The sequence below is a fragment of the Megascapheus bottae genome, chromosome 3 (assembly GCF_031878675.1).
Source record: "Megascapheus bottae isolate mThoBot1 chromosome 3, mThoBot2.hap1, whole genome shotgun sequence".
Taxonomy (NCBI): domain Eukaryota; kingdom Metazoa; phylum Chordata; class Mammalia; order Rodentia; family Geomyidae; genus Megascapheus; species Megascapheus bottae.
Genome location: NC_143511.1, coordinates 46,955,512 through 46,983,262, shown reverse-complemented (window position 1 = coordinate 46,983,262; position 27,751 = coordinate 46,955,512). Strand labels below are relative to the sequence as shown.

At 33.3% G+C, this 27,751-nt stretch overlaps 1 protein-coding gene across 1 annotated transcript in view; it reads right to left on the bottom strand.

Annotated features, from left to right (window-relative positions):
• Window positions 1-27,751, bottom strand: part of Cntln (centlein) — a 197,786-nt gene that overhangs the window by 44,830 nt on the left and 125,205 nt on the right. Inside the window, exons 16-18 of the mRNA XM_090330032.1 lie at window positions 22,287-22,464; window positions 16,802-16,895; window positions 16,490-16,713 (exon numbers count right to left, since the gene is read on the bottom strand). Of these exons, the coding sequence (XP_090186158.1) occupies window positions 16,490-16,713; window positions 16,802-16,895; window positions 22,287-22,464 (496 nt within the window). The remainder of the gene's footprint in view (window positions 1-16,489; window positions 16,714-16,801; window positions 16,896-22,286; window positions 22,465-27,751) is intronic.

Below are 27,751 nucleotides of genomic sequence, written 5' to 3'. Positions count from 1 at the left end.
AGAGAAAAAAAAATAAAAATTGAAAATCAACAAAAAAAAGTTCTTAGGCAGATGTGATTATCTATGTAACAAAATGTCTTTTTGAAAAACACCTCAGTTACTACATCACCACTATAAACTATTTTCTGACAAATGCAGTTATTTAAAAGCCTACAGTATGTTTCACAAAATGTCAAGCAAATGAAGGTAATATAGAGGACTTTTCACCAATGCTTTGCTAGTAGTTAGACTTCAGTAGCCTTTAGAGACCATTAAGTACCTTTGGCTAATTGGCCAATGGTAGATTAATCTTCTTTTTATTCTAGCAGCACTACTTTAACACTCTTACACTCTGTCAATGTAGTGTCTGAATGACAAAATAATATTGTGCATGAATAATAAGCAGAAAGTTAAATTAACATTTCATGTTTCACTTGCCTTACCTATGTGTCAGAGAACTTTCTTTTTAAGTCACTGACAGTCAACTTTTTAAAATAATCTCATGTTGACATCTTATAGAGGTGAATTTTCCTAATTACTGCTAATTGCCTATCAAGAAAAAACTATTTTCATGAAGTGCAGTTGTCTAGCACAGATGAACCTACTCCAGTGAACACATTAAAGACAAAGCATGACACTTAAGGTGCTACTTTGTTCTAAGGTCATACTAAATATGGTTTGCAATTAACGAAGCTGTTTTTTATGGTACTGAAAATGCCAATCTGTCCTGATGTGTTCAAATTAGATCCTATCAGAGCCATGATGGATAGGAGATATACTATTCTCAATAACATTTTCAAGTGGTAAAACTAACCCAATACTTTTTCATTATGCAATGTGAAGTTCTACCTAATTAAGTCATTATTTTTATAAATATGTTTGAATATGATTCCTCAAGATGGAAATCAACACTATTATTTCAAATGTCAAATAGTTAAACATTTTGCTAATATTAAAACAGTCAAAACATTGAAATCACAAAACATTGAAAAACTAACATCCTTTAATTTGTATTGTTTTGGAATTATATGCACTTACACTAAAATTTTAATCTATGTTATATTAGCGGTGTTGTGCATTTCAAAATGATCTTAAACCAAAACATCTTAACTGGAATAAAGTTAAAGCACATTTCAAAATTTGTCCCTACAACTTAGTGAAAAATAGTTGAGGTAAAAATTTATTTTAGGTGAAAATGAGTAACTAACTTACCCAGTGGACTTTTAAAGTATTTTCTTATTTAAAGAAATGTGAGCTTAACTGTTACTTTGTTTTTATTTCACATCCTATATTGAAGCAAACAGAAGAAAAGTCAACCTTACCCTGCAGATGACTAAACACAGAAATAGATACTTGGAACCAAAAGTGCATAGACTATTTGGTCACCCTCACCATTACCAAAGTAAATTTCAACAAACTCAGTCACAATCTCCTTAACATTTAACTTCCAAAGAGATCTTACTACTGACTAAGGAGGCTGCAACATATTCCTATTCTAACTTTTTCCCAGAAGGAATGAAAGGAAATGGCTGTGACATCTGATGTTCCAAAAGAAAAACTAACCCCTCCGCCCCGCCCACTTTCTACTGCTGAAAATGAGCTAATGCAGAATAGGACCCTACAGGTACTATATATATACAACTCTTTGTTCCTTTCTTGCTTGCATTTTTGTGGTGCCAAAAACATCCTTTGCATTAGGCATTGCCCCTTCCATTCAAGACTAGCATTATATCTCTTGAGCCACATTTCTAACCAGCTCTTTTTGCCAGTTTATTTGGAAATAAGAGTCTTAGAGACTTTCCAGCCCAGGCTGGCTATGAGTCACAGCCCTCAGATCACAATCTCCTTAGTATCTAGGAATGCAGGTGTGACCTTCTGCAACCTGGTAATAACTCTATTTCGATTTTTCTGACCATTCTTTTTGTGCTGGAACCAAAGTAACAGAATTCATCCCAATTAAACTTCCTAAATAATCCAAAGAAAAATAAAAAAGTAAAATAAACTTGCCAAATCAACAAAAATAATCATTTGTTTTCTAATGTGATAACACTATGTAAGGGCAATTTGCTAAATTATCAGGTAATGAGGTTATCAGAGTCTAGGATATCTATAGAATTATCAAGAAGATTATCTCAGTCTTCAGATTCAGTTTTTCTAAAAAAAATTAAGAGCAGATTTCAAAAATTTTACTTGTTTTTCTGTCCTTGAAGAATGTCACTGTAATAATAAATTCCCATGGTAATTTACTTCTTGTAATGCAGTACCCAAAAAGGCCTCCACAGAGTAGCCAAATATATGAATACCACCTATAATATTGTTATTAAAAGTAAATCCAGATAATCACAAATTGCTCTGAATAATTTTAGAGATTTGAAAGGAAAGGTATCAATGTTCCTTAAATGTTTTCTTCCAAGTTTATAATAGACCATGATATGTTTCTGAAATTGACACTTTAGAAGACAATGCATTTTTAATAAATATCTACAAAGTATTTCTATGAACACTATCTTTATTTAAATTAGATCAATTCAGAAGATTAATGAATTCTCACACTAATTTAAAGTGGAAGTAGCCAACGTTTGATTTATAAGCCCAAAGATTAAAGATCATCATTTGTAGTTCAATTTTATATATTCAAGTAAACCAGAAGCTATATATTTCTTAAATATATCATAAGTACAGAGAATCTGAATTCTTAGAAATTGAAACATAGCTATGGTATGTTAATGGTTGACTTATCTTTACTTATTTGTATTACATATAAACCTTGCAATTAAATACTTCAAAGACAGCTAGTCAGTGAATTTCAAAAACTTTAAAACTCATTATGAATTTAACAGCAGTAATACTAAGTAAACATATGTTGATCATTGATAACTATGTCATACTAAAAATATTGAGACAACTTAATAGTATTTTTCTGTATTTCCTGTATGTTTCCTTGAGGTTCAAGAGGGGAAAAATGAATATTAAAAAGTAAGTTAGTAAGATTTTTGGTTGTTTCTACTGATTATGACGAATGAGGGAAACCATTGAGCCTAAGTTCCTTTGAGTCTGGCTTACTTCACTTAATATGATTTTTTCTAAGTCTTTCCATTTCCTAACAAATGGGGCGATGTCATTCTTTCTGACAGCAGCATAGAATTCTATTGTGTACAAATACCACAACTTGTTGATCCACTCATCAACTGAGGGACATCTAGGTACTAGCAGAGATCTGCAATAGAGCAAAATCTTGATACATAAGGCCATATAATGTGAAGCTAATTGAAAGGACCTCCAGGATATTGAAACAAAAGCCATATAATGAATGATTGTTGTCCTTAATGTACTATGTTGTCTCTCATCTCCTTTGCTGTCCCTTGGTTATCTCATATTGGTATAGTATCTCACTTTGTTATCTGATATATTGAATTTATTTGTATTTGGATATTTGAAATTTGATAGGGAAGGGGGGAAAACCAAGATGGGTGGGGAGTGTGTGGGGGGGAGGGAAATGGGTACCAAGACATGTGAAAGGGTATCAATGTATGTGAATTAATGCACCTTCTATCTGGCAAATATCATGTAACCCTTTTACTAATTACAATAAAAAAATTAAAAAAAAAGATTTTTGGTTGTTACCAAATAAAAAGTATTGATATTATTTGAAATGAGATTTTTTTCAGTAAAAATTATCAAAGAAATGTCCTGGATAAGAGTAAATAATTAAAAATTTAAAAGAACATATGAAGCTGGGAATTTCATCCTATTAGTCATGGCATTTTTCAGTGATTTCAGTGATATCACGACTATTTTTATCATGGAAAAATTTTACATAGAAATTTCTTCCATCATCCTTAATTTTCTCTGTAGAATTATCTTGCATATCATATTTTTCAAGTAGAAAAGTTTGATCATAAGTAATCACTTACTTATTCTATGTAAAGTATAATTCATATTGGTCTTTAAGAAGAGGGTTTTCATTTTTGTATTTCTTAATTGTGTGGCTTCTCCTAGGTCTGTGGTTCCTTTGAGAACCACTGTACTTTTTGAGTACAAATAATACTCAGATTCTTTTGTGAACGGGCCTGGGCTTTGAACCTTGGTCTCAGATCTCAGCCTCCTGAGTAGCTAGGATTACAGGGGTGAGCCACTGAACCCTGTGACTCAGAGTTTTAATGTAGCTGAAAACATTCATATAATGAAAGGAGTCTAAAACATAACTAAAAAGTACATGTGAACAGTTTCCATTTAGAAATTAGAGGAATTATGAAACATGGAAAAGGACAATACCCCCTTTTTCTAAGGGATCTGAGCTATCAGGATGACATGGCTGGTATACATGTCCAGGGTTGCACTCAGAGAGCTCATCTGGGATGATGATGCATGAACCAAAAAAAAAAAGCATTAAATACATTACAGTTTTCTGTTCTAGTGACTTTATCCTTCCCAAGTCCACTGTTTTCCATTTATCTTTTTATTTTGACTTTTTTCCCTCTTCTTTTTGGTTTTGGGTTGACTCCAGTCTAACATTTGCTATGAAGAATACAGCCTTCTAAATAAAATCTAAAGACGACATAGTTTTCTATTTGTAGTTCACCCACAGCATCTAACGCTGCTGACCAAATATTTCACTTTAGAAACTTCTCCCTTGTTTTCGTATTGCAGCATCTCCTACTTTTCCTTTAGTTTCTCTGTGTACTTCCTCCTTTCTTTTGATTCTTCTTTAGCCCAGGCAACAGATATTTCCCCAAACTGATTTTCTTGCTGCAAACATTTGTTTCTTCTCTAGCATTCTTTTTGTAAATATATCAGTAAATTTCCTTCTTTATTAAAAAGAACACTTCAAATACATTAAGTATAATATAGTAAATAAAAATAAAATAGATTCCTATGTATCAACTACTCAGTGAAGACAATCAATTATAACAGAGTACTTGTAAAGGCTATATACCTGTCTCCTGCCTCCACTCTCTTCAATGTCTTTGATGCTTATTTTTTCATATGTTTATATACTTTATTTATTTCAAAATGCATAGTATTTTCTATTTTAGTACTCCTGAAATTGGTATGTCTTCCATACCCAATACCACTTACTTTTTGTTATCACTTACAATTTCTTGTTTAAAATTTTGTATTGTTAGTTGTTGTTGAATATGAATCCAATTATCTCAACATATATTGAATTCATATCCAGTAATCTTGCTAAATCTACTATTACTGTAATTTGCATTGAGATTTAGTGTATACTAGTTTTGTTTTCCATTTTTGCTTTTAACTCTCACTTTCTTTTTTGCATTGTTTCTGATTTTTAAAGGAGTACTTGCAACTTCCATCAGATCTAATGACTGTTTCAGGCTTCCAGTTGACATCTTTTGGTAAAACAAGGAAATTCTCCACTTTTCCTATCTTGCTAAATTACTTTTTGTCACAAACAGGCTTAACTGTATCAAAATATTTTCCACATTAAAAAAACCGTATGAAAATATATAGCAAGAGATCTGTTTTGTTTTGCTTTGTTTTTACTACAAAAATCAAGGTAGTTGGAAGGGGTGGGGTGTGGTTCCTTGAGAAGGGTAGAAGAATGAAGGTTGAAGAGTACAGTCCATAATTCAATATACATCCTACAAAATCAAAAAAAGTGATGGGACTAGCAGATTGGGAGGATAGGTCAGAATGTTGGAAGGAGTCACACAGATCTAATTGCACTGTCTCCAAAAACTGCTTTGTTGACTGGCAACTCCTTTGTACAATTACTTACAGATAGCAATATAATTTTAAAAATATCTACCCTGTTAGTAAGAGTTTGAGTATCCAGTGCAATATAGAAACTTCCCTGTTAAGAATGCTTTTGTGTTGTTGGACACCTGTGATTTTTAGCTACTCAGGATGATGATTGTGGTTAGAAGCCAGCCCAGGAAAGAAAGTCTGTGAGACATTTATCTCTAATTAACTACCAAAAAGCTGGACAAGGAGGTGTGGCTCAAATGGCACACTCTGTGCAAAAAACCTAATGGAGAACACACACACACACCCCACATCACACACACACACACACCCCACATCACACACACACACACACACACACACACACACACACACACACACAGACCTTTTGTAGCAGACCATAAGTTTAAATATGCTATATTTTCTTTCCAGTCCTGGGACTTGAACTCAAGGACTAGGCACTGTTCTTGAGCCTTCTCAAGGCCAGTGTTCTACCACTTGAGCCAGAGAACTTCTGGCTTTTTCCTGTGTATATAGTACCAAGGCATCAAATGGAGGGCTTCATGCATACTAGGCAAGCACTCTACCATTAGGCAACATTCCTGGCCTGTATTTTCATTTTTATTCATCATGTTTTCTAATTTCCTTTGTGACTTCTTTGGTGCACAGTTTGTTCAAGAGGATTTTGTTTGGTTTCCAAGTATTTGGGAATTTTAAAATTTAACTTGATTGATTTTTAATTTTTCCATTGTGGACAGAAGAGATACTTTACTTGATTTTAATCTTGAATGCAATATTTTCCTTATGACCTAATCTATAGTCTATCAGGTACTTGAGTAGATTATGTATTGTTGTTGGAAGTAGTATTTTACAAATGTCCATTAGATTCAGTTAGTTGTTTAGATCTTCTAGTTCCTTATTAATTTGTCTAATTGTTCTAATCCACCATTAAAAGTGGAGCACTGGCTTCTTCCACTATCATGTTGCCATATCTTCCTTCAATTCCATCAAAATATGCCCATTTATTAAGGAGCTCTTAACTTCGTGCTTAGATATTTTAATGTTTTATCTTCCTGGTATATTGATACTTCTTTCAGAGAAATGTCTCTCTTTACAAAATAGATTCTATTTAAACAGACTATGCTGATATATTTACTTCTCTCTTTTGCTTACCATTTGCATGGACTACTGTTTCCTAATTTTGAACTTCTTGTTTACTTAAACCTACAAGTCTCTTGTAGGCAGCAAATAGTTGAATTATTTTAAACATCTATTCAGCTATTAGTATGCCTTTTAATTAGAGTGGTTAATCAACTTACATTTAAACTTACTATGGAGAGTGAAAACCTATATTGCAATTCTATCAATTAGCTGTTTCATAGTTTTTGGTCTTGCTTTTCTTTAGTTACTTCTTTATTTCTCCTCTTTTCTGTAGTGAAATACTTTGATTCTTCTCTCATTTTGTGTATCTCCTTCTGGTTATATTGAGGGTTAAAGTTTCTGGCAGTTCTATTATAGTCTGATAGCATATCAGTTTCAATCATTTACAATACTTTTCTTCTACTTCTCTCTAAACATATTTTGTTACTTATGTTTATATATTGTATATTCACTGTTATTAAAATAATTATATTAGCATATTTGTGTATAATTAGATCAATATAATTATATTAATATATTATATATTCTCATATATTTTAAAAATTATCTTCTGTATCAGAATTATAAATACTTATAGAGGAAAATCATAGTACCTTATGTTTATATTTACTTTGCTACCAAAATTTATACTTTCCTATGATTTACTGTTTTTCTGGCTAGCATTCCTTTGCTTCTTCAATGTAAAAAACATGGTTTAAGATGAGTCTGATTTTTGTAGATGTACTCTGCTCTTTGTTATCTATAAAAACCTCCCTTTCTATACTGGACTCTCTTATCTACTGCACTTCTCAGGGGATGCCATTCTGGAATTACCACAGCCATCTTACTACCATGGAGTGAGTACCAGATTCAGAGTAGATGCAATCTGCCTGGGCACAGTTAAGAACTGAAGAAAGAATCTGGTTGATAACAGGGTCACTGTATGTCAAACTCCAGGATCCTCCCAAGTGCTGGTATGACAGATGAGAATCCATCTCCTGGCTTCTTTACTAAGTATTTAATGATATAAATTTCTACCTGATTACTACCATACTTGTGTACTATACACTTCTTCATTGGCATTCAAATCAAATTAATTTCTCAACTTCATTATTTTGCTGACTCCTTAGATTTGAGCCATGCCTCCAGCCTGTCACTGTGCTGGCTACTCAAAAATAGACTTATTAGACTTATGCAGACTTTTCTTCCAGGCTAGCTTTGAACCTCAATCCTCCAAGTCTCTTTTTTCTTGAGTAACCAGGATTATAAGCATGAACTATCAGTGTCCATAGACACTGATAACTTTCAAACCAATTTTTAACTTCACTTGTATTATTACTGTTAATATGCTATCAATTCTTTGAAAATTTTTGGAAAGATACTTTGTGGCTCAATTATGTAATTAGTTTAAAATATTTTTCAGTGTTCGATGATAGTATAAGAACACTTAATATATACAGGATCTTTTGTTTTAGTAAGGCTACTTGAAAAAAAACTGTAAAATATATTCATATGTAATTACTTCCACCAATTGCTCTCATTCTTTCCTATTTTTCAATTTCCCTCATGAATTTATTGTTTTCAGCAGCATTTGACAGCATGTCTTCCTTTAATGTTTTCATTGTTTGCCATTAAGTAAACCATTGTCTTTCTTTTCTTTTTTACTAGTTGTCCTCATTCTTTCCAGACTTTTCTCATTTTTCCAACATCCAAATGCTGTAAAGCTCAAAGCTCAGACTTTTGGACTCTTATTTCTATTACCTTCCATTTTTGATGGCTGTATTTTTTTTTTGCCAGTCCTGAGCTTGAGTTCAGGGCCTGGACTTTCTCAAGGCTCTACCATTTGAGCCTTCGCACCACTTAAGGCTTTTTCTATATATGTGGTACCAAGGAATTAAACCTGGGTCTTTGTGCATGCTAGGTAAGCAGTCTATCACTAGGCCAAACTCCCGGCCCGATGGCTGTATTATTTAAATGTTGGTATGGGGCTTAAACTTAGGCCTCCACCATTTGAACCACACATCCATTTCTGACAGCTTTCAAATTTTACAAATTTGAGTGTCTCAGATTTACTATTTGAGTTAGCTCTGAGCTTCAAATCTTAGATAGCAAGCTCCTCAGGAAGTCCTGAAGACCAGTATCCTATTACTCAATACATATCTCCACTTACGTGCCAACTTACCATTGGCTACAACAGTAAGCTGTTATTGATTTAGCCTCTAAAGACTTACATTATTTTTCTTTCCTTTCTTTTTTCTTTTCTCTTTTCATTTTGTTCTTTTCTTCTCTTTCTGTCTTTTTTTCTGTCTCTCTCTGCAAGTTCTGGGATGTATTTACAAAGATATTTATTACATTTTATCCAGCTTCCTTTGTATATATCATAACAATGTTTTTTATAAAGTACTATCACAAATATAATTTTTATCATCAATTTGTGGTCACATTAATTAAAAACCTGAAAAGCATTTTAAATATCCTCCAGCCTATATTTAAATCTTTCCACATGCAACTTGCCATGAAAATGAGTTATATATTAAAATCTCTTCCATTAAAATAACCACTTCGTACTTTTATTACTTAGTACTGTATAGTACAATATACTTTTACATTATTTTGCCTTGATATTCAAACACCTTAATCTAGTTACTTGCACTCCATCTCTATATACTCAAACACTAGTTTCAGGTCTTCACTATACATTAAAATCACCTGACAGAATTTTAAAAAGTATCATGGTCCATGGAACATTCTCAGACTATATTTGGATTGAAATGGGCTTACTGTGGGGCCTGAGTATAGGTAGCTTTTAAAGCCTCCTAGGTAAGGATGATATGCAGCCAGAGCTGAAAACAACACCTGTACCCAATTACTCACTATGTTTTACAAACTGCTTTCTCATGTTAATGTCTTTCCAAACTTTTCTTGGTTGTAATGGTTTTATTGAATGCATACATCTGTCTGACTCACATCAAACTTCAAGGTTCAGTCCAAATGCAACCTGCTGTAAAATCTTTACTAAAGAATGATAGTGAAAAATGACTGCTCTCCCTCCTCTTTACCTTCATGGTATACTTTACTTGTATTTATGCATACATATGTATATCTCTATATATTCACAAATACATACAACTGTATGTACATACACCTTTACATAGTCTTGTGATACACATGTACAGTTTTTATAAAAGTATTATACAAGAGACAAGGATAATATTTAACTCATTACTGAATATTCATTATTATAGTATTTTAGATATGTTAGGTACATTAAGCTAATATGAATTGTAACAAATATAACCACATCCATTCATGCATAAACAAATATCTTGGACATTTAAAACTAAACTCTAAAATAAAAAGTCAAATATTACAATTCAGTAGTCAATGTTAACAGTTTGTCACTTCCAGGCATATTTAATGAGAAAACATGTTGAAAGCATATTGATACAAAGAACAAAATGTTACTGAAATGTAAGTATAAAATATTGTAACACTGCTCCATTATTGACAGAAAAGTGGTTCCTATTTGGTTTGCATTTTCTTCATAATATTTTCTACAGTAGATTAGAAGTAAATATAAAAACAGAAATGAATTTGATTTAAGAGGCATGATATCCTGCTATACAATGCTAAACGTAATAATAATATTTCCTAACAAAGTCTAATATAGGACCAAGACGTTCTGTTAACAAATATCACTTGGTTCATCTAGAAGATCAGATGTAGAAATAAGACAGTCACGTCTAATTCCACATGGATTCTCAGCTCAGATCCGGGATTTTGCACAGTTTACCTTGCGAACATGATCCGAGTGACATTTCACAAATTCCTGGATAAATGTTGCTACACTCGGCCAGGAGAGAGACAGGCTATGTCATGCACAGATCAATAATCGCACTGTGTTTCATCAGCCTCAAAATCAAAAGTGCTTCATCTGGCAAAAGCCATGGCCCTAGAGAATCTGACATATATCAACTGAATAGCCTACAAGGAATGTGTACTATACAAACTATTGGGGGAAGGTAAAAGAAAACTTTGGAGATTAGCAATGAAGAACAATAAGAATAGATTTCTACTTTGTCATTATTAGAGATGTGCACACAAATCACAAAATGGAAATGAGGCTATTCAAATTCTATAATTCCTGACAGAAAAATGTGGCTCCAATACAGATAAACACATTCAATCTGTTGAATAAGAGTTAAATATCCACCAAATACAACTACCCTCTTAGTATACAATGAAATCATATAAGTCTAAATATATGAAAATTGTTATGCAAGTTAATTAATATGACCCTTTTGAAGTGGAAACATGTTTGTGGTGAGGGAAAAAGGAAGGCAGAGGAATGGAGGAAGTAAAGGTAAGTAAATGCAGTCACTGTATTCAATATACATTATATAAAAATGGATTACATAGGGGCCAGGAGTTTGGCCTAGTGGTAGAGTGCTTGCCTAGCATGTACGAATATCCGGGTTCGGGTCCTTGGTACCACATACATATTAAAAAGCCAGAAGTGGTGCTGAGGCTCAAGTGGTAGAGCTCTAGCCTTGAGAAAGTCCAAGGACAGTGCTCAGGCTCTGAGCCCAAGCCCAAGACTGGCAAAAAAAAAATGAATTACATAACTTGAGGGTAGGGACAGGAGAGGAAAAAAAGGAAAATAGAAGGGGTGACACTGATCAAGAAGCATTGCATTTATAATCACAACATGGCTTGTGGGGTTGTAAACTCCTTGCACAAAATCTTAATAATGAATGAATAAAATTAATAAATAAATAAAACAACCCTTTTAGAACTAAACAGTTGAAAGAATTAACTGAGGATGTCAATTTCATTTTTGTTGTTAGATTAATCTAAAATCTTAAGGCAATTGTTGAAGAGAGTATGATTTGTAGTACTAAATTTACGATTCTGATGTCTAATGAAAGTCTGATTTAAAACTTGATTGAACTAATTTAAGATTAACTGGCTAAAAAAAGATTAACTGGCTAATATAGTTGGACAATAGATGAAACAATATTTAAAAATCAAAATCTATAAAAGAAAAACTCTTTTATACTTTAGATTGCTTTCCCCAAAATGTTTCTGAGAACAAATTGGTTTGAGTCAATAATTAATTCATCAAGAAATCAGAAATCATAAAATAAACTATGGTGCATGTTTATGAAATGTATGTTCAAAGACTGTATTAGAGTCTTGGGATCATTCTGACATTAACTGTGTTGCCAAGCACATAACACGAAAAAGACCAAAGGCTATTTGGATTCTAGGGTAAAACTCCACTTCTCTACGGTATTGTTATAAACCATCTTTTCTATAAATTTTAGAAATATCGTTACTACCTTCTGGGAACAAAAATTGCAGCTAGATAAGATTATCACATTATTCGTATAGAAAAATATACTACTTCTGGGATTAAAAAGATAATATTCTTCCTTTAGAAATAGACAGGACTACTGTGCAAGTCAGGTCTCAGAAATTAAAATCCTTACTAATAGAAATGTAACATGAATAAGTGGCATAGGCCTTTCAGGAAATATGTTTCAGTCTCTTTGAAAATACTTCATTACCAGGATTACTAAATTTTTTTATCAAACCCAAATTTCTAATACATTTAGGACACTATATAGCCTATGAAAAAATTTGTCAATATGCATAGCTAGTAAACTAATCAGGAAGCATACAGAGTGGGAGAAGATCTTCACCAACCAAACAACGGACAAAGGCCTTATATCTAATATATATCAACAACTCAAAAAATTGAATCACTCCAAAACTAACCTCCAAAGTAACAACCATCCCATTAAAAAAATGGGCCAAAGACTCAAAGAGAGTCTTCTCTGAAGAAGAAACAAAAATGGCCTATAGACACATGAAGAAATGCTCAACATCGCTGGTCATAAAAGAAATGCAAATCAAAACAACTCTAAGATTCCCCCTCACTCCAGTTAGAATGGCCAGGATCAGGAAAACAAATGACAACAGATGCTGGAGGGGATGGGGCCAGGAGGGATCACTACTACACTGTTGGTGGGAGTGCAAACTCGTTCAACCACTATGGAAAGCAGTGTGGAAGTGCCTCAAAAGGCTAAACATAGAACTCCCCTATGACCCAGCAATTCCACTACTTGGCATTTACCCAACCATCCAGAAACAAGGACATACTAAACCCACTAGCACAACAATGTTCATTGCAGCACTATTCACCATAGCAAAGATATGGAACCAACCTAGATGTCCCTCAGTTGATGAGTGGATCAACAAGTTGTGGTATTTGTACACAATGGAATTCTATGCTGCTGTCAGAAAGAATGACATCGCCCCATTTGTTAGGAAATGGAAAGACTTAGAAAAAATCATATTAAGTGAAGTAAGCCAGACTCAAAGGAACTTAGGCTCAATGGTTTCCCTCATTCCTCATAATAAGTAGAAACCTTGGGCTCTACTAGCAGAGATTTGCAATAGAGCAAAATCTTGATACATAAGGCCATATAATGTGAAGCTAATTGAAAGGACCTCCAGGATATTGAAACAAAAGCCATATAATGAATGATTGTTGTCCTTAATGTACTATGTTGTCTCTCATCTCCTTTGCTGTCCTTTGGTTATCTAATATTGGTATAGTATCTCACTTTGTTATCTGATATATTGAATTTATTTGTATTTGGATATTTGAAATTTGATAGGGAAGGGGGGAAAACCAAGATGGGTGGGGAGTGTGTGTGGGGGAAATGGGTACCAAGACATGTGAAAGGGTATCAATGTATGTGAATTAATGCACCTTCTATCTGGCAAATATCATGTAACCCTTTTACTAATTACAATAAAAAAAAATTAAAAAAAATTGTCAATATGTATTGAGCTCCTTAGATGATATTGGTAAGTTCAATTCCTTATTGTGAATGAAACCAGTCAGTAAATCAATCCTTTTCCATGTACTGAAAATTGTACCATGATTTTAATTATGCTAGTGTCTGAAAATTATCAACAATTTTATATATGAGTTTTGCTCTTCAGAAATCTTTCAGCTACTAGAAGGAACAGAATTTTTAAAAAATGTTAAGTCCAAAAACTATTAAATGAACTCCAGGATATGGAAACAATAGCTTGATTTTTGTGTTTGTTGCCCTCAACCTACTGTGTGAGGTTATTTCCTCCCTCCCTCTCTCTTGCGCTTGTGCTCTCTCTCTCTCTCTCTCTCTCTCTCTCTCTCTCTCTCTCTCTCTCTCTCTCTCTCTCTCTTTTCTCTCTGTCTCTCTTCCTCCCTCCCTCCCTCCCTCCCTGCCTCTATTCCTCCCTCCCTTGACTTTGGTACCTGGTATATGGTATACAGTTTATTTGTTTGTTTGAAATAGGGAAGGGAAGAGGAAAAACAAGATTATTGAGAGGACATGGGGGGAAGAGAAACTGGGAGAAAACCAGGAAGGGGTATCAATGCTTAAGAAGTATTGTGCCTCCCATCCAAGTACTAACCAGGCCTTGACTTCCTTAGCTTCCAAGATTAGACAAGATCGGGTGCGTTCAGGGTGGTATAGCCATAGTTCAACCACTATGGAAAGCAGTATGGCAGTTCCTCAAAAGACTAAACACTCCCTATGACCCAGCAATTCCACTACTTGGCATTTACCCCATTGTCTAGAAACAAGGACATACTAAAGCCACTAGCACAACGATGTTCACTGCAGCACTATTTACCATAGCAAAGATATGGAACCAACCCAGATGCCCCTCAATTGATGAGTGGATCAATAAGATGTGGTATTTATACACAATGGAATCTATGCTGCTGTGAGAAAGAACGACATTGCCCCATTTGTAAGGAAATGGAAAGACTTGAAAAAAATCATCTTAAGTGAAGTAAGCCAGACTCAAAGGAACATAGGCTCAATGGTTTCCCTCATTCAGTAGAAACCTTGGGCTCTCCTAGCAGAGATTTACAATAGAATAAAACCTAGATACAGAAGGCCATATATTATGACACTAAATAAAAGGACTTCCAGGATACAGAAACAAAAGCCATATAATGAGATTGTTGTCCTTAATGTAATATGTTATCTCTCATCTCTTTTGTTGTCCCTTGGTTATTTCATATTGTTACAGCATTTCACCTGGTTATCTGATATTTTGTATATATGCGTATTTTGTTATTTGAAGTTGCATAGGGAAGGCGAGAAAACAAGATGAGGGGCGGGGGTTGGGGGAAGGAAATGGGGACCAAGACTTGGGAAAGGGTATCAATATATGTGATGTAATGCACCTTCTATCTGGTGAATATAATGTAAACCTTCTGTTAATTACAATAAAAACATATGAAAAAAAGAAATAATGTGCCCACTATGGATGAATGTAACTATAATCTCTCTTTACATCATCCCAACAATTAAATGCTATTAAATGAAATCAACACAGGTGGCTCAAACTTGTAATCTTAGCTACTCAGAAGGATGCTATCTGAACAACTACAGTTTTAAGCTAATTCAGGCAAAGAAGCCCACGAAATTCCACCTCCAATTGACCAGCAAAACACAAGGCTGGAAGGGTAGAAGTGTTAGCCACAAGCAAGAAAATCTAACATAATGTAAGTTACAAAGTTCAAGGCATCGTACTAGATCACACACACACACACAGAAAACTCAAGATTTTATGAACTTAGCATAGAGAATCAGAAGGAATTAGGAGTATTATTCTGATCTTGGACTATTTATATAAATATTTCTTCTTTTTATTTAATCTATTCATTCTTTTATTTTGTTTACATTATATAATATAGGGTACATTATTGTTTGCAGGTTATAATAAGAAACGAAAAGACAAACAAAACTAAAGCACTGACTATAGAAGTCTGAGAATGTCAAACTAAGAAAGAAGGGAGAAAAAAGCTAAACATTTTCATATATTTTAATAGAGACAGTAGATGGCTTAATTGGTATATCGCCACTTGAGTAAAAAACTAAGCATGAGTGCAAGGTTCTAAGTTCACTCCTCCACACCAGAATACATAAAAAGCTACTTATAATATCTTCACATTTTGCTGGGCACAGTGTAATCCTAGTACTCAGGAGGGTGAGATCTAAGGATTGTGGTTCAAAGTCAGCCTGGGCACTAAATTCCATGAGACTCTTATCTCCAATTAATAACAAAAAAACCTTAAGTGGGGCTGTGGCTCAAGGGGTAGGGTGGTAGACCTGAGCTTAAGAGCTCAGGGACATAGCCCAGGCCCAGAGTCTAAGCCCCATGACAACAACAATAACAAAAAATAAAAACAAAAAAAACTTCAAAGAGTATATTAATTTAATAATGTAATTGATAATCATAAACAAAATTCAAGAATGCACAAATGGCTAAGCTAAATTCATTTATAAACCCTACTTTTCAAAATTAAATAATAAAAATATGAAATACGGTTCTTTAAAGAAAAAAGGAAGAAAATGCTAATGAAGTATTTTGAGTGCCTTGTCCTAGAATAATATGTACTTTATTAAAAGGAACTATTAGCTAAAGTACTAATAAACTAATAGTATCCAAATCTAGAGAATTACCTGAGACATTTCTTAGATCATAAACATATTGAACACAAATTTAAACTAAATATCTCATGTAAAATCTAATTTCCACAAATACAACACAGTCTACTCCAATTTAACCTTAAAGTTTCTTTTACCTTTATCATCTGTCTGCTTGTTTGAAATCGTTGGTCAGATATTTGCTGTTGATGGAGGAGCTTTTCATTGAATTCTTTATACTCTTTAACAGACAATTCTGCTGCTTTTTTGGCATTAAGAAGTACACTGTTTTGTTGTTGTAAAGATACAATTCGTTCTCGTAAAATGATTGTATTGCTACTTGATTTCTGGGCAGTACTATTTTTAGACTTTTCTCTGTTAACTAAATAATAAAAACAGTGTTCAAAAAAATCTTAAAATAAGATTAAACAGTAAAAGACATATTATTAATCTTGAGATTGTATTCTTACCTCTGGAAGGAACTACTGTATGTGAACTTCTTTGCATACTACCATTTCTCTTTGGAAAAGTTGGTTTTTTGATATTCTTGTAATCTAAAAAACCCTAAATTTAAAAGTTTCAGAAAAAGTTATTATTCAAAAATAATATCAAATTAAATATAAGTAATACCTCTTTACATAAAGTATATGTTATAGGTGTGGCTCAAGAAGTAATATGTTTGCACTAAGAAGCATTACAGTTAAATCTATTTATAGATTTAAAGTGAACTCATAGGCAGAAGACATAGGCACAAAATCAACTTTAAAAACCAGTCTAATCAAAAGACAGTTTTAATTCTAAAAATAAATACAGTAACAACTAAAGTAAATGAATATTTAATAACATCATCTGGAAAATGTAAACAAAATTATTTCTTCAATATTTTTACTATACATAGACATTGAAGCTAATGGCAAGTAAAGTTAAGATAACATAAACTTTATCTAATACCTCAGGTTATCCTTGTGGCATTTCAACATTCAGATAAAAAAATGAAGCCACTATGGTGACTTATTCAGAAATGTTTTACTGATTTAAGCGTGCTTCCATAAAGCAAAAATTTAAAGAAATAGCAAAAAAACATTTTAAATAATAGGAATATAATACATGGTCTCAAGAATTTACTGGCATGGGAACCAGGAACTTATTTCTTGTGAATAGAATGTTCTCAAAGATCCCAATTCAGGAACCAAAGCACAATTATAGTAAAAACAGATGGAGCAAACAAATTTGACCTGCTGTTATACCAAAAGTAAACTGTGTACTTTATGTTGATAAATTGATACATTATCTGAGATTTTCACTGTTTGAAGCCAACCTAGAAAGAAAAGTCCATGAGACCCTTATATCCAGTTAACCACAAAAGCCAGAAAAGGAGCTATGACTGATTGATAAATAACCAGTCTTGAACAAAAATAAACAAACAAACAAACAAAATACAACACAAAACAAAATAAAAAACCCTAATAGCATGATACCCTAAGTTCAAGCTCAAGAATGATAAAGGAAATAAAGAGAGAGATGGGGGGGTTGGGAGAGGGAGAGAGGGAGGGAGGGAGGGAGGAGGAAAGGGAGGGAGGAGGAAAAGAAGAGGGAAAGATAGCAGGGAGGAAAGGAGGGACAGAGAGAGGGGGGAGGGAGAGAGGGAGAGAAAGAAAGAAAATAAATGTTGGTGGGAGAAGGGAAGGTTGATCCTGTTGATGGGAATGTAGTCAACCATTATGGAAAACAGTATGGAAGTTCCTTAAAAACTAAAGAAGTAAAACAAACAAACAAACAAAAACTAATAAAGTACATATGATCCAAATATTCCACTATGAAGCAATAAAAACAAAAAAGATGAAATTAGTAGAATAGAGATATCCACATGTCCATGTATATTTTCCCATGTTGATTTTAGCATTGAAATAGTGACCAAAAGAAATCAGCCAAATTGTGCATCAATGAATTAGTGAAGAAAATATAATATGTATATATATATGTAAAGGAATATTACTCAGTAATAAAAAGACCAAACTGTCACTTATGCATAAAAGATATAACGGGAGAACATGTTAGGTAAAAAATACAGGCACAGGCCTAATAGTAGAGTGCTTGCCTAGCATGCATGAAGCTCCATTCCTCAGTACCATGTACACAGAAAATGTTGCAAGTGGTGCTTTAGCTCAAGGGACAGAGCTCTTGAGAAAGTCCAAGGACAGTGCCCAGCCCCTGAGTTCAGGCCCCAGGACTGGCAAAAAAATCCAGGCACAAAAAGACAAATAATTCATGTTCTTATTGGTACTGGCTTCTTACTATAAAAATATTATTTCAGAGTGCTAGGCATTTGTGGCTTACAACTATAATCTTTGCTACTCAAGAGATTGAGATCTGAGTATTGCTGTTTGAAGTTAGCCTCACTGGGAAAATTTAAGAGACTCTTATCTCCAAATAACTACCCAAAAGATCCAGAAATATAGCTGAGGCACAAGTCTGATCAAATGAAGTTCAAGGACAGTTCCCAGGCCCTGAATTCAAGCCCCAGTACTGGCACATGCACAGAAAAGGATTTCATAGAAATAGAATAGTAGTCATTGGATGTGATGAAGAGAAAGAAGAAGGGAGAGAGAGGTAACACAAAGAATTATGAAAGTTTAAAGTGATGAAAATGGTTAGTGACCTTTATTTGATCATTATATATTGTATAAATATATAAAAATTACATGTACCTATAAATATGCATAATTTTGTCAATTAAAGTTTGTTTTAAGGAATGGCTAATAGGCACAAAAAAGACTCAACATTACTGGCCTCTAGGGAAATACAGGTTAAGAATATGATTACAAGCATATTTACTAGGACAGCTCAAATAAAAATTAATGACAATACCAAATGCTGAGAAGATGTAGAGTGTAGCTATCTCAGACCTTATACCAGCAAGGTATAAAATATTGCTGTATAAAATAGTTCAATATAACACTCTTAAAAATAGTTCTCACAGATTGGAAAAAATCATATTAAGTGAAGTAAGCCAGACTCAAAGGAACCTAGGCTCAATGTTTTCCCTCATTTGTCATAATTAGTATAAACCTTGAACTCTCCTAACAGAGGTTTACAATAGGGCAAACCCTAGATACATAAGGACATACAGGATGAGGCTAAATGAAAGGACCTCCATGATATGGAAACAAGAGCCATGTAATGTGGGATTGTTGTACTATGTTAGTGCTCTTTTGTTGTTCCTTGGTTATTCTCATATTGTTACAGTATCTTACCTTTTTATCTGGTATATTATATAAATGTTTATTTGTTTATTTGAAATTGGAAAGGGAAGAGGGAAAACAAGATGAGGGGAGGGAGTCGGGGGAGGGAAATGGGGACAAAAACATGAGCAGGGGTATCAGTATTAGTGAATTAATTGAACCTTCTATCTGGCAACTATAATGTAACCCACCTATTAATTACAATAAAAAAATAAAAATAAAAAAGGTGAAAAAATAGTTTTCACAGTTTAAACAAATGTTTTGATATGTTAATAACATTTTAGAGTATTTCTAAAGGCCAGTTTGATATCTTGGATCTTGTTGTAATGATGGAATTTCCAATTCATCATTCATGTTTAATCTTGTTTCTATTTCTTATAGTTGATTTTGATTAGCATAATTTTATAAGGTCATATATACATAGCTGTTGAGCTATTGTGATCCTTTGCTAGAACTATCTGAGACACATTTTAATTATTACAAATGAGGGTAACCAGGCAGCCTATGTTCCTTTGGGTCTAGCTTACTTCACTTAATAAGGTTTTTTTCCAAGTTTTGCCATATCCTTACAAATGTGGCAATGGAATTCTTTCTGATGAAAGCACAGAACTCCACAGTGTATGTATACACCACATATTCTTGATCCATTCATCCACTCAGTGGCATCAGGATTGATTCCACATCCTAGCTACAGTAAATAATGCTGCAATGAACATAATTGTGCAGGTATCTTTAGTGTATCCTTGTGTGTGGTCATTTGGATAAATGCCAAGGAGTGAGGTTGATGGGTCATACTGCTTTCCAGAGTGGAGGTGAGTCACAGGGGAAGAAAAGTGAGAGAAAACAGTGAGAGGGGGAATAATATTCCACAAAACTGTGCTCATTTCCTTATTTATATAACTTAAACACCTCTGTATATCACCTGTATAAAAAATAATAAAAACTCAAATAATTTTGCAACCACTTTGAAAATGGAAACATATTTGAGTTGGGAAAGGAAAGGATTATACAGCACACACAAACAAGTGTTATATATAAGGAAAAATTTGAAAAATTGACTTCCTTAAAATTATTATGTTATATTCTTCAAAAGATTTTAGCATGACTAGTTAGATGCTATGCCCCTGATTAGGAAAAGATGTCTAAAATATGTAGTCAACAACAAAAAAACTTTTATGTATCTTATTTAAGAACTTCTAAAACCAAATAAAACAACACAGACCATTCATTTGTAAATAGAGAGTTAAAGATGCGATTACCAAAGAATTCCAAATAGTAAAAAACTACAGGTCAGTACTCAATAGGTACTAGACATTTCAAAAACTTAAATGAATACATAGTGGTAAATCTCAATACTCAAATATGAGTAGTTGAAATGAGAAAAGCTGACATATCAAAATCAAAAGTATTAATCAAAATCAAAATATCAAAAGTATGAATGAAAAACTGGAAGTTTGTACAGACAGCTAATAGATACAATAAAGTGGTACCCCATAATAGAAAAAAGCATGGTAAACAAAAATCTTAGAGATACATATATCATGTTGAAATAATTCTACTTCTAAGTTTTTACTACAGAAATGCTCACACTTGAGTAAGTAAAGAAATGTCTCTAAATATTTGCGGTAGCATTATTTACTATGTTTGATTTAAAGAGAATCAATCATAACTATAACAGTATAATAGATAAGTTTATACACTCAAACGGTGAAATACTATTTGTAACACAAAGAGAAACAAACTACATAATTCTACAAAAAAGAAGCTAGACACAAAGGTCATATTATTATTGACTGCACAAAGTCTGAAACAGGAAAATTAATCATAATCTTAAGTAAGATAAAATCAAGGCCAAGTTAAGTTATTCCAAAAAATTAGTGAAGGATTCTTATATTTTCCAAACATATACTCTATAATCTGGTCAAAATACAGTATGCCAATAAAATGTATATACTTATGCTGCATAATAAAACTGAGGTTGTAAATTATTTATGAACTTATTAGGCTGTCTATAAAGGAATAAAGAGAATTTACAATAAAATAATATATAGCAAAATGGTAAGTTTTTGGAGACAGAGACTCATTATGTAACACAGACTGGCTTAGAAATTGTAATGATAATTTTTATCTACCTATTTATAACTAATCAGCTGAAGCATAGTGACTAAATAATAATAATAATATATGAAAGCAGAATTTCTCCACATTTTACTCTATACCTAAAACCAACAATAACATAATTATTCAGTTTCAATTACTTTTTACTGCTAACAGATAAATATGCCTTAATATTTCTAAATATTAATTTTCATTTTACCTATGAATTATTATAGCAGACTAGTACTTCAAAATTAAGTTTTACACAGAGGCCGGGAGTTTGGCGTAGTGGTAGAGTGCCTGCCTAGCATGCACGAAGACCTGGGTTCAATTCCTCGGTACCACATACATAGAAAAAAGCCGGAAGTGGTGCTGCAGCTCAAGCGGTAGAGCTCTGGTCTTGAGAAAGTCCAAGGACAGTGCTCAGGCCCTGAGCGTAAGCCCAGGACGGGCAAAAAAAAAAAAAAAATTAGTTTTACATGAGTAGTTTCATTGTATTCTTCGAGGAAGACAATTTTTAAGGATTCCCATTCTAATCATAGATAATATTTATTGATTTATGTTATATGGTAAAAAAAAGAGATAGCTTACAATTAAATAAAACTATGTCATGTACCTTTGAGGTCTTGTCATCTATATTTGAATATGTTTGTACCATTTCATTTCCTTGAATTTGGATGTCTTCTGTTTGATCAGCTTCTTTCTGGTCTCTTCCACTTTCTGCAGGGCCTATTTTCTGTGATGTTTCCACAATAATTGTTCCCAAATTTTGAGAGGGCTGTGTTTCTGAATCACTGTATTAAAAGGCATGATGGTGTACGGAGGGATGAAGAAAGGAAAATCCAAATAAGGTTATATGTGCTTTGCAAAGAAACATTAATTTAAATATCTTTTACAAAATCTAGAATCTCACCCAGGCCCAGAGTTCAAGCCCCATGACCAACCAAAAAAAAAAAAAAAAACAAAGACAAAAACAAACAAAAACGCTATTTCAACTTTTAAATCACATATTTGGGGTACAGGAAACAAATAAAAATAAGAAAAATCCATGGTATATTGAAGACTGTAAACAAAAAGATTAGAAGTCCTGTGACAAAGGTGAACATATAAGTAAATATGTGCCTTTCCATATGATAATCTTCTAAGTATGTTGACATAGTCATACATTTCTTGAGACCATCCTAATATATATAATACTAACATATATTTATGAGATGTTTTACCACCCTGTCCACAAGTAAATTTGCTCTAGCTCTCATGATGAATGGTCATATCTGGGGTTGAATTTCACATTCCAAATATACTATAATATACTGAAATTAATAAAATTTCAGATAGTTACAGAGAAAACTTCTATGTTTTTTACTTTTTACATAGAAAAATCATGTAACTTTTTTCTGTCATATACTATAAATTGATATAACATTGAACAAAACTTGCACAAGTATTCCTGCAATGACTATCATACAATTTCATATTTTCCCATTGTATGTTCAGCAACTGCAATTTTACAACCTAATGAACTGTACTTTTTATCCATATATTTTTTATTGTGATTAACAGAAGGATTACATTATATTCACCAGATAGAGGGTGCATTACTTCACAAACATTGACACCCTTTCTCATGTCTTGGTCCCCATTTCCCTCCCTCAACCCCCATCCTTCATCTTGTTTTCCCCCTTCCCTATCCGATTTCAAATAACCAAAAAGGCATACATACAGATACATATCAAATAACCAGGTGAAATACTGTAACAATATGAGATAACCAAGGGACAGCAAAAGAGATGAGAAATAACATAGTACATTAAGGACAACAATCTCATTATATGGCTTTTGTTTCTATATCCTGGAAGTCCTTTCATTTAGTCATAACATATGGCCTTATACATATCTAGGTTTTGTTCTATTGTAAATCTCTGTTAGGAGAGCCCAAGGTTTCTACTGATTAGGACAAATGAGGGAAACCATTGAGCCTATGTTCCTTTGACTCTGGCTTATTTCACTTAAGATGATTTTTTCTAAGTCTTTCCATTTCCTTACAAATTGGGCAATGTCGTTCTTTCTCACAGCAGCATAGAATTCCATTGTGTATAAATACCACATCTTATTGATCCACTCATCAACTGAGGGGCATCTGGGTTGGTTCCATATCTTTGCTATAGTAAATAGTGCTGCAGTGTACATCATTGTGCTAGTGGCTTTAGTATGTCCTTGTTTCTAGATGATTGGGTAAATGCCAAGTAGTGGAATTGCTGGGTCATAGGGAGTTCTATATTTAGTCTTTTGAGGAACTGCCATACTGCTTTCCATAGTGGTTGAACGAGTTTGCACTCCCACTAACAGTGTAGCAGTGTGCTGCCTCCTGGCCACATCCCCCCCTCGCATCTGTTGTTATTAGATTTCTTGATCATGGCTATTTTAACTGGAGTGAGGTGGAATCTTGTTATTTGATTTGCATTTCTTTTATGGCCATTCTTATTTTTTCTTTAGAGAAGACTCTCTTTAAGTCTTTGGCCCATTTTTTAATTGGATGATTGTTTCTTTGAAGATTAGTTTTGGAGTGATTCAATTTTTTGAGCTGTTGATATATGTTAGATATAAGGCCTTTGTCCATTGTATGGTTAGTGAAGATCTCCTACTCTGTAGTCTTTCTAGTTAATTTGCTATGTCCTTTGCCATACAGAAGCTCTGCAGTTTGATGCAGTCCCATTTATCTAGACTTTCTCTGATTTGTTGTGTTTCTTGGTCCTTATTAAGAGTTTCGACCTGAGCCAAGGAGACCTAGTGTATCTCCTATTCCTTCTTGTAAAGTTTTCAGTGTATATGCTTTTACCTCAAGGTCTTTGATGCATTTGAAGTTAATCCTGGTGCATGGTGACAAAGAAAGATCCAACCTTAGTTTTCTGCAGGTGCTTAACCAGTTCTGCCAGCACCACTTGTTGAAGAGGCTGTTTTTCTTCCATTCTATTTTTTTGGCTCCCTTATCAAAGATTAGGTGGCCATAGGTATATGGGTTAATATCTGGGTCCTCAGTTCTATTCCATTGGTCTTCAGGCATGTTCTCGTGTCAATACCAAGCTGTTTTGGTCACTACAGCTATGTAATAGAGTCTAAAGTTTGGTATTGAAATTTCTCCTGCGCTGTTCTTTCTGCAAAGAATTGTTTTTGCTATAATGCGTCTTTTATTATTCTATGTGAGATTTTGGATTGCCTCTTCTCCTAATGAACTATTCTATAGCCTTTTGCATAACTCTATCTTCCTAGTTTATCTACTGAAATTTACATTATTTTTCACTCCTTATACTTGGAAATATTTTCCACCAATTTCACTGCTGTTATTATATACAAACTTGATAACAAAACCTTATTGGAATTCATATATACTGTAATTATTAATAGTGTAAAAGAAAAAATAGGGCAGGAAAATAGCCAAGAGGTAGAGTGCTCACCTAGCATACAAAAGCCCTGGTTCGATTCCCTGCTACCATATATATATAGAAAAAGCCAGAAGTGGTGCTATGGCTCAAGTGGTAGATTGCTAGCTTTGAGAAAACTCAAGAACATATATATATATATATATATATATATATATATGATCTGAAGAAGTATCTTACTGGTAGAAAGCTTATGCTGAACCCAAAAAGCTTTTGGATCAATTTCCAACTTATTTGTGAGTGCATATACTCACATACATATACACACTCTTACATACAACATAGGAGCTGGGAATAAAGCTGAGTGATAAAGTGTTTCCCTAGAATGTTCAAGTATCTGGATTCAATCCTAAGCAATGAAAAAAGCAATTCTGGTAAGAATTTCTCTTAAAGGCCAGATTCAAGTGGCTTGTGCCTGTACACCCAACTATTCAAGAGGCTAAGGCTGGAAGGATCAGAGTTTGAAGTCAGCCAGACTTCTGGGCAGAGAAGCCTTCCAAGACTCTATTTCATCTTAACCAGTAAATACCAAACTGGAGGTGTGTCACTAGTAGTAGAACACCAACCATAAGCAAGAAAGCCAAGTAACAGTTCAAGGCCCTCAGGAACAGAAGAAAATAAGTTTCCCTAAAAGGACCCCTGCTGATTTTGAGAAATTGCTGCTTCTGTTAAGAAACCTACCTTAAGTTTTAAAAAATGTTCTAGAACCTTATCTATGATTTATTTAAAAAATAACCAAGTACACATGATTTTCCTTGTTGTTTTTGGTGTTGGTATCAGGGTTTGAACTCAGTGTCTCACATACTTACTTAGCTATTTTATTTACAATGGGTGTTCCACCACCTGAGCTATCACTCCAGTCAAGCTTTTTGGCTGTTAAATCAGGGACCGAATCTCTTCCAGTTTTTCTGCTTTGGTTGGTTTTGACCCTTGATCCTCAGTACTCAGCTTTCTCACCAGGATTATAGGCATAAGGCACTAGCAACCAGCTTTGTGTTTGACGATCAGTATTTTTCTGTCTCTAATTTTTTTTTTGCCATTTGCTTTCCTCTCCAAAAAATCCCCAATATTTGATTAAATCTAAAAGTACTTTCAATATCCTTTCCTATCTACCCTTGAATATGCATGTTTAGGTGTCCTAGAAATCAACATGCAATATCTAAAATGGCCAAAAAAATGTATAATACTTGTATCTGGTAGTAAGACTTTCCTAAGAAAAAATTGTTGAAAATTAAAAATACATTCTTGTATGAAGACAGTTCTGAGAATGGGGCAGAATGTTTCTTTTCCTTAAAATTCATCATTTATACATATTCTGAAAAGTTATTGAATATACATAATGTTCAAATTAGGTTAGATGCCTGGATAAAACAATTCTATAATATTTCTGTTATCAGAAAGTTTATGTTCTACCCAGTGAAAAAAATAAACACAATAAATTTGAAATGTCTCCTCAGACAAATAGGAGGTACATAGCTTAAAAGGGAAAGCCAGCTTAGGTGAGGTCACCAGTAAAAATATTAAGCGGAGAGATACCGGTGGAAATCAAGCTACTACATTTTTCACCTATTTCTCTTGCCTTCAAGTCAAAATTATCCTTAGGGATATAGTGGCCTATTTTGTAGTAGTATACTCTGACATACATCTGCTTAACAAATTTTTATTGCTGTATTTTCCCTAACAGTTTTATTTCCTAAGTAATTAACTTGATAGAGATATTCAAATTCAGATTTTTTTTCCTTAATGATTACTCCCCATCACTGAATGGATATTATCTTGTAAGCTGTGTAAAATAAATAATAAAAAGTGATAATTATAAATTACAGTATATGTATGCATCTATATATGTATGGCTAAATTCCATTCTTTCTTAGTAAAATATCCTATACTTTTGACTATGAAGAACCAAATGAAATAATCTCTTTTGAAGTATATAAATTTCTGCTGCAGGATTTCTAATTGTTTTAGAATTCTTCACATTGTAATGATTCCTGAAAGTGTTCTGCCAGGCAAGAAACAAAAAGTTAATTCACACAGTGTAAAATTGAGTTTCACTAATAAATAAATTGGCATTATTATATCTTAAAATATAGTGTGATATATATGGCTTTGTGTTAATATGATTAAATTAAAGTGAGTGTTTCACTTAACTCATGTTTACTTTTCATGTATTTATACAGACTCACATATAAGTAAATGGACCATAGATGAGGAAGAGTACAGTGACACTACATTACTGACTGACACACAATTCATAGTTATAACTAGAATTTACTTGAAGATTAAAATTAAGTAGGATTTTATCTTTAATTACATTTTAAAGGAGTAAAGAAGCTGAGAAAAGGTACCAAAAAATGGTAATGCAGATTTGATTCTGTGGTCTTATCTTTACTAAATTAAAGAAATTTACAAATTTTCTTTTTTTTTCTTTTAATTTTATTTTACATTCTCAGGTAGTAGGTTCATTACTTCTCACTCATTGATTCTCCTTCTCATGTTTTTGTTTCCATTTCTCTCTCTCCACCCTGTCCCAATCATCTTGTTTTCCCCCTTCCCTTTCCTATTTCAAATAAATGTATACACAATAAATCAGGTAACTGAAGTTTCTTTACATGTCTAAGAATAAGAAGCTTAACTTGAT